Raw genomic sequence first — 18,502 nt, forward strand, 5'->3', positions numbered from 1 at the left:
ATGGAATATTATCAAAAACATATTGAGCTCATTGAAAAAATATCCAAGGCCCTTTCCAGTTTGTTATTCTGCTTGAATATAGTTTATTTGAAATTTCAGGGAACTTTCCAACTCTCCCCACATAGGAATGGCTTATCAGAAAAGTAGTCTCTTATTCGCGCGGCTGATTCGGCGCGCCGGCTAAGTCGGTATTTCCAATATGGCCGCCACTCGGTGTGTATAAACAGTGCGATCGGAGTGCATTTAGTCCCGGCGCGGCTAGCGAAGGGGGTTTTTGAGCCGGAAAACGCTCCGGCTGGCTAGGTAAGGCTGTTAGGAAGTGAGGGACACCCAGAGATCCGAGGATTAGTGCAGCGGCTCGTTTATTCGGCGATTTTTTGATTCCGTTCAATGTTGAAGTCTGCGACTGTTGGCCGGGAGCGTTAGTAGTATAAGCGATAATAGGCCAACAGTCGTCTCTGCGGCTAGATTCCAGGCTACCATAGCACAGCAGTCTGCCTTCATTCCAATATTGTGAGATTAGTTGGGTAATCAGTGGTCCTGACCTAAGTAACCTTTGACCTTAATTGGCATTTTTCTGTCAGCCATCTTGTTTGTTCGTATATCTAGGACGTAACGTTACTTCTTGGCTTAAAAAAACGCTTTTGCTCACATTGCGTCTGAGTTACCTTGCGTCTTGTAAGCAGGTAAGTTAAACTAGACTTTAATGGAGATGACATAGACTCCAAAATGTGGTATTAGTTACACTAATTAGATAATACTGTTCTGGCTAATGCCATTATGGGGGAGGGGCGCTACTCTAATGAAAAAGGCATGTTCAGTGTTATCTTTTATCTAAAATTAGACCAAATTTTCTTACTACAATCTAGATGTATAACTCAATATTCGGATCGGGTTTATAAGTTCAAAAGCATTGTTGTAGTGAGTTTGTTTACACACGAGATTATTATAATCCAGCTATGGTAACGTTCATGAATTGGGATGTTCCAAAAAAAAAGGGTGGGGGGTGGAAGAGACTGGATGGAGGAGGTATAGGGTTCAAGCCTCAAGCGTGTGGATTAGAACAATGGTAGGGTTTTGAGCAGTTTGGATTGGAATTAGGGAGGCCCCAAAATTTCCAGATGTTTAATATATTATATTCATAGGAAAAAAATGTATTTTGTAAATTCCCTTTCATTCCTATTGGTTGATTGATTTCATTTCAAGATGACTGGGTAGCCCCTTAAATTCATTTGAAAACAGTTTCAAATTGAGATATACATGAAATTCATATATGATTATGTTTTCTTTCAGCATGTCTAGACAACAGGAGTTCATCTGTGGCCTCTCCCGCGAGGTAACTTTCGCAGTCCTCCCCAGACTGAACATGGAGGAGCTGATGTTTGAACTCAACAGAAGGATTCAAATCCTCGAAAAAGAGAATGGCATCAAGGACATGTTGGTCAGTATCCTTCGGGATGTGATGTCGGAGGAATACCGTCAGTTAGAAAGAATGTCATCAGTCAGTCCTGCAGACGAAACTACTATTCCTGTGCAAAATCTGGAGGTAACTGTAACTACTATGCAAGAGGATGTTCAAACCTCGCACACAACGCCCTCAACTCGTGACACTCAGAACCTCAGTAGGCAGGTACTTGTTGTAAGTCATCCAATGAGTACTTCTTGCCTGGAGAAACCCCGTGAGGAAACACCTTCGGCTTCCTGTGCACCGACTCCAGACCACCCTGAAGTACGTAAGTGGAAATGCCACGTGTCTGAAGATGATCAAGTCAGCCAAATTCCTCAACAGTCCAAGCTGGATCATTTTGGTCATCGTACTATTGACACAGAGACTGGTTTCAGCAACAGTGGACAGGGACAAAGTGACAAAGGAGGAGAACCTCTCATATGTGGCGAATGTGACTATAGGGCATGCAATAAGCTCCAGCTTGTCGAACACATGAAAACACACACCAATGAGAAAACGGTCAAGTGTAATCCATCCAAGTACAAGATGTCATGTAAAAAAGATCTCGTCGAGCATACGAAAAGACACAAAGACACAGAGCCTTATAATTATAGGTGTGAAATTTGTGACTATCGGGCAAATCGAAAGTTGCACGCTGCGAGACACATGATGTGCCACGCTGGTTTGAAACCCTACAAATGTGAGGAGTGTAACTACAGCACAACTTTCAAGAGCGACCTTACCAGACACAGGAGGCGTCACACTGGTGAGAGACCCTACAGTTGTCAACAGTGTGACTACAAGGCAAAAGAGAAAGGCAACCTCGTCAAGCATATGAGAAATAAACACAAGTGAAACTACTTGTCATCAATTATCAACCAGAAATAACATGAGATAGATATTTGTGGTAGTGACTTTTTTGTATTGATAGACAGCCACTCACAATAGAGAGTGAGTCTACCTGTACATTTTTTTTTTGGTACTATCTACTTGTTTATACCAAGAAACCAAATAGCAAGTTTGATAAACATTTCTTGTAGCAACTTTTATCTATACGTTTATCTTATCTATTTATCTTTTGCCTAAATGAAGATATAACAGCTCGTTTTGGGTAGAGTTTTTCAGTGGCACAGATTTTGCCGTGCGGTTGATACTGCCTGACATTTGTGTGCGATAGCGGTAACGCGGTTTCGTTGCCTGATTACCCAGAGCGTGCATTCTATATAGTCTTTTTTGGTGCTTTAGTGCCATCGGAGCTCGCGGAAAACGTATCGGATAACTTTTCTTCCGTTTTGCTCAGTATACAGAAGAACTCTTGACCTTCATTGCCATATTAGTCATTATCACAGGAAAACTCATTTTTTCCGGGTAGCGACCTGTAAAAAAAGCCCCAAAATTAGCAATTTATGGGTGATAATCTTATTTTAATGATGTTTTTTACCAAAAATAACATTTCTACAGAAAATGTCAACTGAGTCTGTCGGTCAGCGACAAGGCACCTTTTTCTATTGGAGATGTTGAATTGGCCAAAAACTGATGTTTTCAGAAGCGCTTTTCTGAGAGACAGTCAAATCGGCTCCAAATCGTAAAAATACTCCGAACCGAGACCTTAAGGGTTCATTGTTACTAACAAAGATTGTTTCAATGTCATGTACTTACCAGTGACTAAGACAATTGGTACAAAGTTAAAATTTGTATCAGTGTATTTACTTACAGAAGGTAATTTAGGTATGCAAAACAATGTAAACAATTAACTTGAGACTGCATGTATTATATTTTTGTACATAGTTATGTATTCTCGGTACTGTATTATTTCAGCCAGTAGTTCACCTATCTAGTTGATAGGCTAAAGCAGTTGATACGTTCTGTTCATTAGATAAATTCAACTATATTGTAGGAGGTGATAACCCATATAGTGTACAAATAGGTAAATAGGTAAAGAATAGACCTTAGAACCAATAGTATAGATGATACTATAGACTCAATTCAACATGTTGATATAAATATATATATATATATATAATTGATAATTATTCATAGACATTCACGTTGGAAATTCATTGTGTACACTTTTTTGTTCACATATTTGTAGCAGACCTAACAAAAGTGGATACACTTTTGCTGTGTCAATGAAGATATCATTTTATACTATAAAAGTTCGCGGGGATTTAATTTCGCGGTAGCACCATGCACTGTAGTACTTTAATGCCCTGGAAAAATGTTTGCGGTGGTTTTAAATTCGCGGTGAAGTGGCCACCGCGAAAACCGCGAACATAAATCCACCGCGAACATTTCTGCATTTACAGTAAGTGGCATTCTGTAAAGATTATGGGAAAGGTAGTACAGTACATGTATTAAACTTCCATTCTAATGTTGCCCTTCAATGTCTCTTTTTTATATAGCTATAGATGTATCGTCCTAGTTCTATCACCATTCTTTCGCTAACTATATTGTCTGCCATCATCATTCATGATAATACTATGACGTCATTTGGGGTAATCAGTGAGCATGACCTTTTATAACCTTTGACCTTAGCACTATTTCTCTGTGTCAGCCATATTTGTTCAAACTCCAAGACGTCTTGACTTTAAAGGAAGAAATCCTTTTACCCACCTTCCCTCATACGGCGTGGGTATACAAATGTAAAGCAGGTAGGAAAATGAACATTATCAAGCTTCACTAGATTTCAAAATTCAGTACTTTTTGGAATAACTCGTATGAATGAAATCTGGTTATGGGACTTGATTGATGTGGGGAGGGGGGCATCCATATACAAAACAACAGAACTCGCAGTTTTGTTCTTTGCGTAAAGCTCAGTTAATGCAAACCTTATCTCCGACATTCCAAACTTGAGATATTTGATGTTAGAAGATTTTTGCTATTTCAGAGTTGATTTTGTAATAATTATTATATTTCGATGATATAAATCAGTAGAAGTACATGTTATATAAACGTTGAGTTTTAAGCAGAATATAGCATTGTCCATTCCGACGAGTTGATTTAACTTAAGGTCTTTGAGAAAAATGTACATTTCATAAGGCGTATTTCTTAAACCAATGTTGTCCTTCAGCATGTCCAGACAACAGGAGTTCATCTGTGGCCTCTCGCACGAGGTGACCATAGCAGTCCTCCCCAGACTGAACATGGAGGAGCTGATGTTTGAATTCAACAGAAGGATTCAAAACCTGGACAAAGAGAACAGCATCAAGGACAGGCTGGTCAGTATCCTTAGGGACGTGATGTTGGAGGAATTTCGTCTTTTGGAAAGGAAGCCAGGTTTCAGTTCTCCAGACGAAACGACCATACCCATCCAAGACCAGGAGACAGCTACCATGCAAGAGAACGCTATGACTGCAGAGACTTCAAGTCCTGATGCTTCACAGCAAATTTCAAAGAAGGAAAGCGATAACGTTACAGACTCATGCAGTGAAATGCTCATGCATACAAAGGAGCTCGAGCTGGAGTTAGACCAAATACAACTGACTGTTTCAGAACAATATCAACCTTGCGGAACTCCAGGTTCACCAACACTTCCTTCAGAAACCCTCCTGACGCAAATGAATACCACAGCAGACTCTTGCATTAGAGAAAAAGACGTTGCCATGCCGATTGAGGATAAAACAGTTGGACCTTGTCATTACGAGCTCAACATCAACACTCCTACTCGTAGTCCTACCTGCAGTATGCAGGTGCTGGATACACAAAATACGATGAATACATCTTGGACAGAGAAACCCATGGAAGGCAATTCTACACCCAGTGCTGAAACAGCCTTGGCCCCTTGTCATCTGTCTCCAGACCACGGTGACATGCATATAAAAATGGAATGCCATATTTCAAAGGGTGATCAAATCGGGCAGATTTCTCAACCTTCAAACATGAATCAAACTGAAAACTATGCTGCTGACAGAGCTAGAGATACTGGTTTCATCAACAGCGGACATGTACACGAGCATAGTAGAAAAGATAGAAGTGAGGAGACACCTTTTCCTCCTTGCGGCCCGACTCCAGACAAGGATTGTGAGAACATGACTTCACTCCTTCCTGCAAGTGACTCACAAATAGATCCCAAGTGCTACGTGTGTGACGTGTGTGGATTTAAAACACCATCGGCACATAGTTTCGCCAATCATAGGCGACGTCACAAAGTGTTACAGCCTTTCATGTGTGGCGAATGTGGTTACGGGGCACGCAATAAGTACCGACTTGTCGATCACATGAATAAACACACTGGAAAGAAACCGTACAAGTGTAATCAATGCAACTACAAGGCATCAGTGAAACGAAATCTAGTCCAGCATATGAAAAGACACTCTAGTGTTAAACCCTACAAATGTGAGGAATGTGGCTACAGGACAACTTATAAGGGTGATCTTATTAAACACATGAGGCGTCATACTGGTGAGAGACCCTACAGTTGTCAAGAGTGTGACTACAAGTCGATAGACAAGTCCAACTTCGTCAGGCATATAAGAAAGAAACACTAGTGAAGCTACTACCAACCAGAAGTAGAACGTGATATGTATGTATGATAGGTATTCATGGTATAAACTTTTTTTATCTTTTATTTGATACCTAGAAACCAGATTCAAAATTAAACATTTCTTGTTGCAACTATTTATCTAATACACTTATCTTATCTACATGAACTTATCTTTCTGCATTGATGAAAGTTAAACATCCAGGTTTTTGCCAAATAGCAGTTACTCAAACCAAGGAGGTTAAAAACGTGTTTTTTAACCTCCTTGCTCAAGCCAACACAGTGTCACCAATGAAAGATAGTGGATGCTATCTGAAACGTATTGCTGTTTCCAAAACCACACCAAGCTGCTTGAGTAACTGCTATTGGGCATATATAGCGTTTTGGTTATTTCTGTTACCAGAGTAGGTCTATGTAGTGACTTCACATTGCTTTATAGCGGTGCGACTATTTAGACAATTCTACATGATTTAAGCGTACCAAAGATTGTTTCAATAGCATGTGTGTTAAGTTCCACTCTAGTCGGACTAAGATGTTGTACAAAGTTTGTAGCAGTGTATTTACTTACAGATAGTAAATGTATTCAAAACAAAGTGAACACATTTTGGTATTTGTTTCAAGGCATGGTACGTGCTTTGTGACGTCTGCATGTCAATATACTTGCCACCAACAATAAAGCGGAACATTCTCATAGCCTCCAAGGTCTTGCCAGTCTAGCAATGGTCCATGTTATAAGGTATTAGACATGCACAAATCAACAGAATGTTCCCCTGACTCAGTAGTGTTTGTTGTTAATCTAGCATCTTGAAGCAAAAGTTGTCAGGCTACGAATTGCAAACTCATGAGGTACCAAGGAAATTAAATGGACTTAAGTATACTTCTTGTTGTATTATTGCAGCTAGTAATTATCTGGGTAGTAAGGCTATCAGTGGCATTCTGTAAAAAATATGGGAAAGTTAGTACCGTTAAAAGTATTAAACTTACATTCTAATGTTACCCTTGTGTTTCCTTTATAACATTATACAGTCAAACCTGTCGATAGCGGCCACCCAAGGGACTGGAGAAATGTAGCCACTACAGACAGGTGGCCAGAATTGAGAAAATATGTTGATCAATTGACCACGAGCAATAACATACACATGATTTCGGTACCCACTTATATTTCTTACCAAGTAACATTGTCTCGATCGGGTTCGCTTAAAAGGCTGGGCTGTCTACCAGGCCAAGCTACCTGGCCTGTCTACCTGGCCTGGCTATCACGTCAGGCTACTCAGATCCCCCCATTCATAGCCCCATCAATGGCACTCAGCCAAAATAGCTGATTGACAGGCATAGTAATTGCTGATCTCCAACCCTGCTAGTGCCAATGACCCAAGGTTGCCCTGTCCACCACTGGCCGGGCCCTTCGGGAATGTGTCTGGGAGGCCTTGCTTGCAGCATGTCAGGAACACAAGTACCAGCACTGTGTTTGTGTAAGTGTGTGTGTGTAGTGTGTGTGTGTGTGTGTGTGTGTGTAAGAATGGGCTTGCCAACAACAGAAATTTGTTTCTTTATTGAATATCTATCTTCTAGAACAGAAACTATCTCAGCTTGTGCAACAAGAACGGAGAGCATAAATCACTTGCTCACTGTAAAGCTAAACTTGTACTGACCAAGGGGGGTATAATCACATGTACCTCCTTGTAGTCACATAGCATTTTTGAGGCTGTGGATTGTTATCCACTACAATTTTTGTGTCCAGGACAGAGCCCAATCCTCTCCTTCCACTGCCAATAATCTCTCCAACCCCCTTGTACAAGTTGGAGTGGGGAAAGTACTGTTAACAACACAGATTTTGTTACATGTCAAAGGATTTGAACCCAGGACCTCTGGTTTCTAGGTCTAACAGCCTAAAGCATTTACCGAACACAGTACTGGTACAGTACTTGAATGTGTTCCTGACAGCTGCAAGGAAGGCCTCGTTTCACTTCATGTAAACCTTCTCTGAGAATAACTTCCTGCAGATGTATTTCTGCTGTTAGATGAGTACTATTCCAGGTTGATACTGTTCACATACTATCAGATTCATATCTACATCTACATATCTTTACCCCCAGATGACCGCGAGAGGGGCAAAGTAGGGGGGGGGGGGGGGGCTGAGGCTCCCGGGTTAGAGAGGGCAGGCCGCCTGCCTGGCACGGAAGCACTCAACGTTGGGAGTACTTACAACCGTGCCAGGCAGGGCGTTCCACTCAGAGATGGTTCGAGGGAAAAAAGAATGTTTGTATGTGTCGGTACGGGCGAAGATGGGCTGGTATTTGTGGTTGTGGCTTCCCCGGGTGCGCCCTTGGGCTGGTTTAAGTAAGCTGGTTGTGTCTATATTAATGTTATTGTTAACTAGTTTGTGAAAAAAGGTGAGGCGGGCGTTCCTCCTCCTTTCGGAGAGAGGGCGCCACTGCAGGTCTGTGAGCATTTGTGTCACGCTGCTAGTCTGCCGGTAGTCATTAAGGGTCACTCGGGCAGCCCTGCGCTGGACGGCCTCCACCGCGTGTATCCCTTTGTTGGTGTACGGGTCCCAGGCGATGGCACTATATTCCAAGTGAGGCCATACCAGCGCTTTGTAACAAGTGGCCTTGACTCTAGATGGACAGTGGGTCAAGTTGCGCCGAATGACTCCTAGGACCTTACCAGCTTTGCTAGTGGCGTGGTTGATATGGGTGTCCCACCGCAGATCGTCGGACAGTTGTACTCCAAGATAGGGGTGAGACTTAACACCAGTGAGGGCTTCTCCACAGAGGGAGTACTGAGTTAAGATGGGGTGCTTCTTACGGGTGATATGGAGGATGTGGCATTTAGAGGGGTTGAACGACATAAGCCAACGATTCTGCCATTCTGTTAACGCATCAAGGTCAGACTGCAGACCTTGAGCATCAGAAGGCTTGCTGATGGTGCTATAAATCAAGCAATCGTCAGCAAATAGTCGAACATGTGAGTCTACGGAATCGGGAAGGTCGTTAATATAGAGCAGGAAGAGCAGAGGGCCTAGCACAGTATCCTGCGGAACTCCAGAGGTGACCCTGACAGCCTTAGATGTTCCACCGTCAAAGACAACCCTCTGGGTTCTCTCCGTAAGGAAGGCCCTAAGCCAAGACTGAAAAAGGCCAGAAATACCATAGTGCTCGAGCTTGCTCAGCAGACGTTCGTGAGGCACGGTATCGAATGCTTTGCTAAAGTCAAGCACCGCGGCATCGACCTGTTTGTTCTGGTCCATGTTCTTGGCCAGGTCTTGGAGGGCTCACCAGCTTGCTCTCGCAGGACAGACCCTTCCTGAAGCCGTGTTGCGCTGGGGACAGAATGCCATAAGTGTCTAGATGTTTCATCATGTGGCTGTGCACGATGTGCTCGAGCACTTAACCACAGACCGATGTAAGAAACACCGGTCTATAGTTTGACGGCAAGGTTCTGTCCCCCTTTTTGAAGATTGGAGCGATGTTAGCTGTTCTCCAATCTTCAGGAACATCTCCCGTGGATATTGACTGGGAGAATATGACCTGTAATATTGGCGCAATCTGTTCGGCTACAGTCTTCAGGAGGCGAGGTGGTATACCGTCTGGTCCTGTGGCCTTGCTGGGGTTACGAGGGGCGTGCAATAAGAAATGCCCCTGACCCATTTCCCATGGCAGGAGATTAATGAAACTTGGCACAGTTATTAGCCTTTTTCTTCATAGGAACCACCCAGAGTTATGCATTTCTCCCATCATTTGATGCAGCTCTGGACACTGTTTTTGTAGGACACCCCAGGTTGGTCCTCCAACAGATGCCTCATCAATGGCAGAAGAGGGACGACCGAGTCTGGGAGCTGTTTCCACAGACTTCCGACCATGTTTGAATTCAGGATGCCAGCGTTTTACAAGGTCATGTGATGCCACTGATGGGGCATCATCACCATAAGTTTATTTCATTTCATCAAAAGTCTCCTTTGGTGTGCGTCCTTTCAAATACAAAAACCGGATCACTGAGCGACACTAAACTGGCTCCATTTCACACCTCGTCCATTTCACGCCTGACTCAGTTCAAACACCAGTAAATCAGAAACCACAATTAGTTCAGAACTGTTTTTTGCAACATAACCCAAGAAGATATGAATCATTACACATACAACATTTCATCTAGATCAAACAACTGGAAGTGGCATTTCTTATTGCACGCCCCTCGTAAGACAGGAGAGCTGTTTGGCTACTCCCTCCACTGACACTGTAATGTTAAGGGAGGGGATAGTTGGAGCTGTGGGTTCGACAAGGGTATGAACGGTGGTCTTATCCTTCCTGGTGAACACTGACTCGAACTGGGCCCCTAATGCATCAGCCTTTTCTTTGGGGTCGGATGCTAGCACCCCCTGATGTCTTAGGGCTGACGCACCAGTAGAGTCTTGTCTGATGGATTTGACATAGCTCCAAAAGGCCTTGGGATTTTCCTCGATGTTCGACTCCAAGTAGTTGGAGAAGAAATCCCTATGGGCCTTCCTAACTCTCTGCTTAACTCCCTTCCTACACCTCTTGAACTTTGCCCAGGCTTCACTGGAGTTGGATTTCCTAGCCTTGGAAAAAAGTTCATTATTTCGAAAATATAAATCAATTGAGGTCATACATTTTAAATAGTGGATTTGAACGCTAACATTTTAGCAGAAGAATGTCCATTCCGTCAAGGTGTTAAGCTTTAGTTCTTAGAGAAAAAAGTACATTTCATAAAAACTCGCTTTTCTTATATCAATGTTTTCCTTCAGTATGTCCAGACAAAAGGAGTTCATCTGTGGCCATAGCAATCCTCCCCAGACTGAACATGGAGGAGGTGATGTTTGAACTCAATAGAAGGATTCAAATCCAGGACAGCATCAAGAACAGGCTGGTTTGTATCCTTGGGGACGGGATGTTGGAGGAATACCGTCAGTGGGAAAGGAAGTCAGATGCCAGTTCTCCAGGCGTAACCACCATATATGGGCAAAATCAGGAGTTAGTAACCATTCAAGAGAACGTTCTGACTGCGTACGCTGAAACAACGTTATCAGAAACATCAAGTCCTGACGCCTCACAGCAAAGTTCTGGTCTGAACATTGCGATAAAGAAGGAAAACGATGTAAGCAGTGAAATGGTAATGCATATAAAGGAGCTCGAACTTGATATCCACAATGTACAACATCAGCTTTCTAACAAGCTCAGTCCAGGCTCACCAACACTTCACTCATCCAAAACACCCCTGACACAAATGCTTACCGCAGAAGACTCTCGTATTAGATGTACTATGTCCACAGATGATGAAGCAAGTAGAGCTTGTCATGGGCTTGACGTAGACACCCCTACATTCAGTACACAGGTGCAAGATACACTTAATTCAATAAATACTTCTTACTCAGAGACGCCTTTGGAAAGCAAAACAACCCATGAGGAAGAACCTTCGGCTTCTTGTCATCTGCCTCCCGACTACGGTGATGTACATATAAAAATGGAATGCCATGCCAGGTTTGAAACCCTACAAATGTAAGGAATGTGTCTATAGTACAGCTAAGAAGAGCGATCTTACTAGGCACATGAGACGTCACACCGGTGAGAGACCCTACAATTGTCAAGAGTGTGACTACAAGGCAAAAGATATCTCCAACCTCTCCCAGCATATGAGACACAAACACCAGTGAAACCACTGTCAGTTACCAACCAGAAATAGAACGTAATAGTTAATCTCGGTATAAACTATATTTTTCTTTAATTTTTTTTTTAAATCTACATTCTGATATCCAGAAAACAATTGAGACTATATGATATTTCTTGTTGCAAGTATTTATCTATAGTTTATCTCACCTACATGTATTTATCTTTCTACGTTTGTGATGATTAAAAACCCCAGTGATAAGAAATGCCAAATAGCAGAGAAAGAGCAAGAAACACAGTCACCAACCAAAGATAATGGGTGCTATCTAAAACGTCTAACCGTTTCCAAAATCACATAATCCAGTTGCCTGAGTAACTGCTTTTGGGTATATTTATCCTTTTGGTTATTTCGGTTACCAGAGTAGACCTGTGCAGTGACTTCGCACTTCTTTACAGCGGTGCGACTATTCAGACAATTGCTCCTGATTTAAGCATAGCTGTTACTGACAAAGACTGTTTCAATAGCATGTACCACTCCAGTGACCAAGACGTTGTAAATAGTTTGCATCAGTGTATTCACTTACAGATAGTAAATATATTCAAAACAAAGTGAACAATACCATAGACCGCACATATTTTGGTATTTGTTTCGAGGCATGGTACGTGCTTTGTGTCTGCATGACCCTATACTTACCACCAACAATGAAGCGTAAAATTTAGGCAACATACAGATGTCAATCTTGCCATTCTAGGAAGGGTCCATGTGAGTAGATATGCACAAATCAACAAAATGTTCTCCTGACTCAGTAGTGTTTGTTGTTGATGTAGTGGAAGGGCTCTTACAGTCTTAGAGCAAGAGCTTGTCAGGCTACGAATTTCAAACATTGAGGTTCTGAGGATATTTTTTTGGACGTATGTATACTACTTGTTATTGTATTATTTTAGCCAGTACACGTAGGTAACCATCTGGGTATCCGTGGCATTCTGTAACAACAGATGAGATGGGAAAGGAAGTAACGTTACATGTATTAAAGTTAAATTCTAATGTTACCCTTTTGATTCTTTTATCATCATCATTCTTTTATAACATTATACAGTCAAAACATGTTTATAGCGGCCAATCAAGGGACTGGATAAATCAAGGAGCTTTTATCAGATAAAAGCTGTCCTTGGATAAATGTAGACAGGTGGACACAATAGATAAAAGGCTGATCAATTAACCACTAGCAATAAGTTACACCAAGGACTTGGTTACACATGATTTCAGTACCCACTAATCTCTCTTACCAAGTAACATTGTCTCGATCATCTCAAAATTCAACTGACCCTGCTGAAGTCAAATCTACCGTAAATAATTGATATTGCCATACTCAATGTTCGTAAATTCACCGACAAAGACTTGCGATCTATTAAACGATTTCAAACTAATGGTAGCTGTAGATGCATTTTCATATTTCTATCAACAAATAACCTTCCCACTGATCTTCAGATACGAAGAAACAGCCATCATCATCATCATCAACAAACATACTTTCGCTTACAATTGTCTGCTATCATTATAGATCACACTAACATGACATCATTATAGATCACACTAACATAACATAACGCTGCATTATGACATCAGTTGGGTAATCAGTGAGCATGACCTATAATGACCTTTGACCTTTACACCATTTCCGTGTCAGCTTATGATTTTGTTCGAACTTCCAACACGTCTTGAGACTTCAAAAGAAGAAACCTTTTACCCACCTTCCCTGATACCGTGTGGATGTAAAGCAGGTAGGAAGATGAACCTTATCACGCTAAAGTAGACTCCTAAATTAAGTTCTTTTTGGAATAGCTCGAATAAATTAAATGAATTCTGTTTTTGGGAGTTGATCGATGTGGGGAGGGGGGCATTCAAATACAAAGTAACAGAACTCGCAGTTTTGTTCCTCGCGTAAAGCTCACTTTGTGTAATGCTTTTCTGATAACAAGTTCGTCTTTTTGGATGCGTAAATTAAGTTTTTTTTTTTTGCTCTTACTCTTAGATGTGTTATTCCATGTTTCATTCTGTTTCCTGCTACGTACTATCAGAATCGTTATATTTCGATAATATGAATCAGTTTAGGTAACGTTACATGTTATATGATCGTCGAATTTGAACTTTTTACAAAGGTTTTTAGCAGAATACCATAGTCCCTTTCGACAAGGTTTCTGACTTTCGTTCCTTCAGTATAATTTGCATTTCATAACACGTATTTTATGTGTCCTTTACGGCTGTTTCACAATTGAGTGTACCCATTTATTTTTCCACATGTTACCAGTTGATAAGAAAGTCTACATAAGATATTACTGTTTTTGACTGTTATTTTCCAAAAGCTGGTGTAACAAGGAACACAACAAAAAAAGAAATAGAGAAATCCATCAATATTTGGCGAAACTATTGTAAAAAATGTTGCCTAAAAATGTCCCATTTTTAGTGTTACCAGGGGTCAAAGTATCGGCTGTCATTTTCCGAAAAATTCTGTCCCGTCCGTACCCCCCCTCAATTTCTATACTAGGCTAATATTACAAGCTTTTAATTGTGATGGTTTACAAGTCTCTTTGACTAGATACCAAACCACTATATAAACCATATCTGTGATAAAGACCTTGGCTGATACAGCACTGTATAACTTCAAATGTCCCGTCCGTACCCCTGTCCCGTCCGTACCCCCCACCTGTCCCGTCCGTACCCCCACTTCTAGTTTTAAGCAAAATACTGGGGAAAATGACATCCTAATTGCTAAAATAAGACATGATAAATACTAAATAGATACAAACAATTAATCTCCTCACTAAAAATAGTACTTTTTAATGAATTTGCCAGCATTTTCTTTGTCAGGTTTTTCATTAATGCCCATAAACTGCCTGGGATTGGTATGAGATGAAATCTGATATTCCCCCAAAGTTACAGTCTCATTTTGCCCAGTATGTGCTCTCCTCTAGCCCAGCTCACTCTCCCAGATCATCATCATGATGGTGATGACCCATTCTCCTCATCTCCCAGTGCAGGTAGTGTACATGAAAAAGAACAGGCACTACCTGGGACACCAAGGAGAAAGGCAAAGGTTCTGGAGAGACTGTCAAGTCTCCTACTCAAAATAAAATGAGAAGAAAGTGGTACTAGTACTTGCTGTGACAAAAGAGAGCAGAAGAAATCTGCAAATAGGTTAAGAAATTACAGATTCCCTGACAGAACAGATACATCCCTTCAAGTTCACCGATTGAGCATGGCCATCAAAGAAAATAAGCTCTAATGGCATTTTTAGATCACTCTAGATCAGATCAGATCAGATCTAATAATAATGTCTATCTCCTTTTTCTCTTAGTTTAAACAATATTGCAGTAATTGTAGATGCTTTATTTAACCTGTATTTAGTGAACAAATTGTGTTCCAAAAGGTTTGGACAAGTCCCTGCTATATCAGTCTGTTGTCTGGTTGTGTCCCGTCCGTACCCCCATCTATTATCATATTCATGAAATCATCAAGTCTATTGATGTGTTGCCCAAGTTTGAATGCTAGAATCTTATGTAGGGGTATATAAAGGATGGAATTCTAACAAAGTTTAGCTATCAAAGTGCTTGAACTTGAAAAATTGTATTTGATCTGTCCCTCGACATGAAATGACAGCAAGGTGTTATTATCGCCTTACAATAAATGACCAGAAAATGACACAACAAGGTGCTACTGCAAATAAAATTTAGTTTTCTGGTCTTGTGGATACTAGTGATGGAAGATAACATGGAATAGTGTTTATCTTTAGTTCTTCATGTGGGTGTACTGTATGTACCTTTACATACAGTCTTACAATTGTCCCGTCCGTACCCCCTCAGTGCCCCATTAAAGAAAGACCTATATTATAGTAACCGGGAGGTGTTGTGCAGAGATCTTTCAGAATATTAAGCCACAAGTATGTACCTTTGAACTGCCAATATCAGTTTTGATATATATCAAAGTTGATTTTTCAACCTAAGTGACCCCTGTTTGGTACACTCAATTGTGAAACAGCCGTTTAGCATGCTCAGACAACAGGAGTTCATCTGTGGCCTCTCGCACGAGGTGACCATAGCAGTCCTCCCCAGACTGAACATGGAGGAGCTGATGTTCGAACTCAACAGACGGATTCAAAACCTGGACAAAGAGAACAGCATCAAGGACAGGCTGGTCAGTATCCTTAGGGATGTGATGTTGGAGGAATATCGTCAATTGGAAAGAGTATCAGAAGTAAGTTCTCCAGACGATACTACCATACCCATACAAGACCAGGAGACAGCTACCATGCAAGAGAATGTTTTGACTGCGTACACTGAAACAATGTTATCAGAGACGTCAAATTCTGACACCTCACAGCAGAGTTCTGGACTGGACATTGTGATCAAGAAGGAACGCGATGCAAGCAGTGACTTGCTCGTGCCCCAGTTTGATACAGAGCAGGCACAACAAGATCAACTTTGTGACATTCCCAGTCCACTGACAGGTTCACCATCCATTCCTTCATGTCAAACACCCTTGACACAAATGAATACCATAATTGACTCTTGCGTTAAAGAAGAAGATGTTGCTATGCCAACTGAAGATGAAACAGCTACAGCTTATCATGATGAGCCCGACATCCACACCCCTGTATCCAATACTCAGGTGCCCGATATACTTAATCCAGTGAATACTTCTAGCACAGAGAAGCCCATGGAAAGCGATACACCCATGGCTTTTTGTCAACTGCTTCCAGACCACAGTGACGTTCATATAAAGATGGAATGCCATATGTCCCAGGATGATCAGAACGGACAGATTTCTCAACCGTCAAACCCGGATCAAACTGAACACTATACCGATGACCGAGACACTGGTATAATCAACAGCGGACACGAGAAACGACAGACTAGAAAAGACAGTAGTGAGGAAACACCTTTGGCTCCTTGTCAACCGACTCCAGACCAGGATTGTGAGAACATGGAGTGCCTTCATCCTGACAATGGCTCACAAATCGATTCCAAACGCAACATGTGCGAATTAAAAACATCATTCGTAAACAGCTCCTCCAAGCACAGAAAACGTCAAAAAGGAGAAAAACCTTTCATGTGCGGCGAATGTGGTTATAGGGCACCTTATAAGTCCTGGCTTGTCGCACACATGAGAACACACACTGGCGAGAAACCGTTCAAATGTAATCACTGCAACTACAAGGCGTCATCTAAAAAATATTTAGTCCAGCATATGAAAAGACACACAGATGCAGAACCTTACAGCTGCGAGCTTTGTGACTACCAGACCTATCGAAAGTCTGACATTGAAAGACATATGATGTGCCACTCTGGTGTGAAACCCTACAAATGTGAGGAATGTGACTACAAGACGTGTCAAAAGACCAATCTTACCAGACACGGGAGGCTTCACTTCGGTCAGAGACCCAACAGTTGACAAGAGTGTGACTACAAGACAATGGTCAAGTCCAACCTCGTCCAGCATATGATAAACAAGCACCAGTGAAACCAACTTGTCAGTTATCAGCCAACAATAACACGTCATACATATTGATTGTTGAAACTAATATTTCTTATCTACTAGTACTTAAATAAAAACCATATATATAAAACGTGATAAACATTTATTGTAGCAACTATTTATCTACTCGTTTATCTAAAATATTTACCTTTTGGCTCATTTCTGATTTTATTAGCTAGAGTAAACCAGTGCAGTGACTCTTCTCTAAGTTACCGCGGTGCCATGATAAAGGATGATTATGCAATCGTTCAAGATTCTAGCGTAAGTAGTTGTTGTGAAATATTGTTTCAGTATCATGTATTCTAAGTTAAATTTTGATTTGGTACAACTTTGTGTCCTTGTACGTACGGTACTTACTGAAATGTAAAGATACTAAGCAAAACGATGTGAACAATACCAGTACTTAATAAGGCGGTATGTATTCTGGTATTCATTTCCAGCAATACTATTTTCGTTCTCTCTGTGTGTTTCCATGCTTTCCAACAGAAAATTTGAAACAGAAAAACAGAAAGTTGAAAATTTCTACCTACTCCTCTGAATATCTCATGAAGAATCAAATTATAACGTATTACTGCCCTGTAGACGCTTGTGTATATAAGACAGTGCGGGTATAAGCCCAGCATGTGTATATCAGTGTGTTGTAATCCACAGTATGAGTTCGCTTGCTCATTCGACTTTGTTTAAACTCCCATAATTTTTTTTTATTCTACGCTCCCTGACGCTGGTTGATATAGCAGGAATAGTGCCGTACAAGTTCACATTTGTAGGAAGTTACTTCAAGGATTTGATGAGTAAATCCCGCAGTAAAGTACCGTCAAACTCGTCTTTGTGCTTTGATGATGATGATTATGATGTCCTGTAGATGTCCCTTCATTCTGTTATCAATAACTTTTCCGTGACTTTAGTCTGAACTTTGAACTTTGAACTTTATTCGCCTTAAAAACGGCGGCACATTCGGCACTGCCGCGTGCATGGAGTACAAGTACGTAGTAACGTAAATCAAATAACATAAGAATGACTTAACTCTAGTGAAGATAAGTTAAAATATATAAATAAATAAGTAGGTGACAAATCATGTCCAAATTATGAGCAGAAAGAGCATAACAAAATGATAGTGGATGGTTACAAATGAAATCTTTACAATGGTTCGGTATTGTCAGCGTATGTCTATAGACATAAGTGTATATTAACATATGACTGAACGAAAACGTAGTGGTAAACATAACGTTGAGTAGTGTAGTAGAGTGGAGCTGGGTCTTGAGAGAAACTAGTGTTGAGTACTTTGACTTTCATTGCTGTTGGTACATTTTCTAGTGGAGTGATGATGCCTTAGTATACAGGAATTTCTTAACAATGCCTATCTATAGGAAAAGTTAACGTAGATAGATAAATACGTTAAAAAGACAAATCATGTCCAGATC

General features: G+C 41.1%; 3 protein-coding genes across 3 annotated transcripts in view; 2 read left to right on the top strand and 1 right to left on the bottom strand.

Annotated features, from left to right (window-relative positions):
* Nucleotides 1-18,502, bottom strand: part of LOC118406366 (zinc finger and SCAN domain-containing protein 12-like) — a 32,760-nt gene that overhangs the window by 10,492 nt on the left and 3,766 nt on the right. The gene's annotated exons all lie outside the window — the stretch shown is intronic.
* On the top strand, nt 169-6,923 carry LOC118407076 (zinc finger protein 184-like). Its single transcript, XM_035807495.1, has 3 exons — nt 169-686; nt 1,294-2,298; nt 4,518-6,923. The coding sequence occupies exons 2-3, from the start codon at nt 1,295-1,297 to the stop codon at nt 5,932-5,934; spliced, it is 2,421 nt and encodes an 806-aa protein (XP_035663388.1). The 5' UTR covers nt 169-686; nt 1,294; the 3' UTR covers nt 5,935-6,923.
* On the top strand, nt 13,198-17,091 carry LOC118406373 (zinc finger protein 184-like). Its single transcript, XM_035806346.1, has 2 exons — nt 13,198-13,330; nt 15,585-17,091. Exon 2 carries the CDS (start codon nt 15,594-15,596, stop codon nt 16,995-16,997), a length of 1,404 nt encoding a protein of 467 aa, XP_035662239.1. The 5' UTR covers nt 13,198-13,330; nt 15,585-15,593; the 3' UTR covers nt 16,998-17,091.

This window comes from Branchiostoma floridae, chromosome 19, assembly GCF_000003815.2.
Source record: "Branchiostoma floridae strain S238N-H82 chromosome 19, Bfl_VNyyK, whole genome shotgun sequence".
NCBI lineage: Eukaryota > Metazoa > Chordata > Leptocardii > Amphioxiformes > Branchiostomatidae > Branchiostoma > Branchiostoma floridae.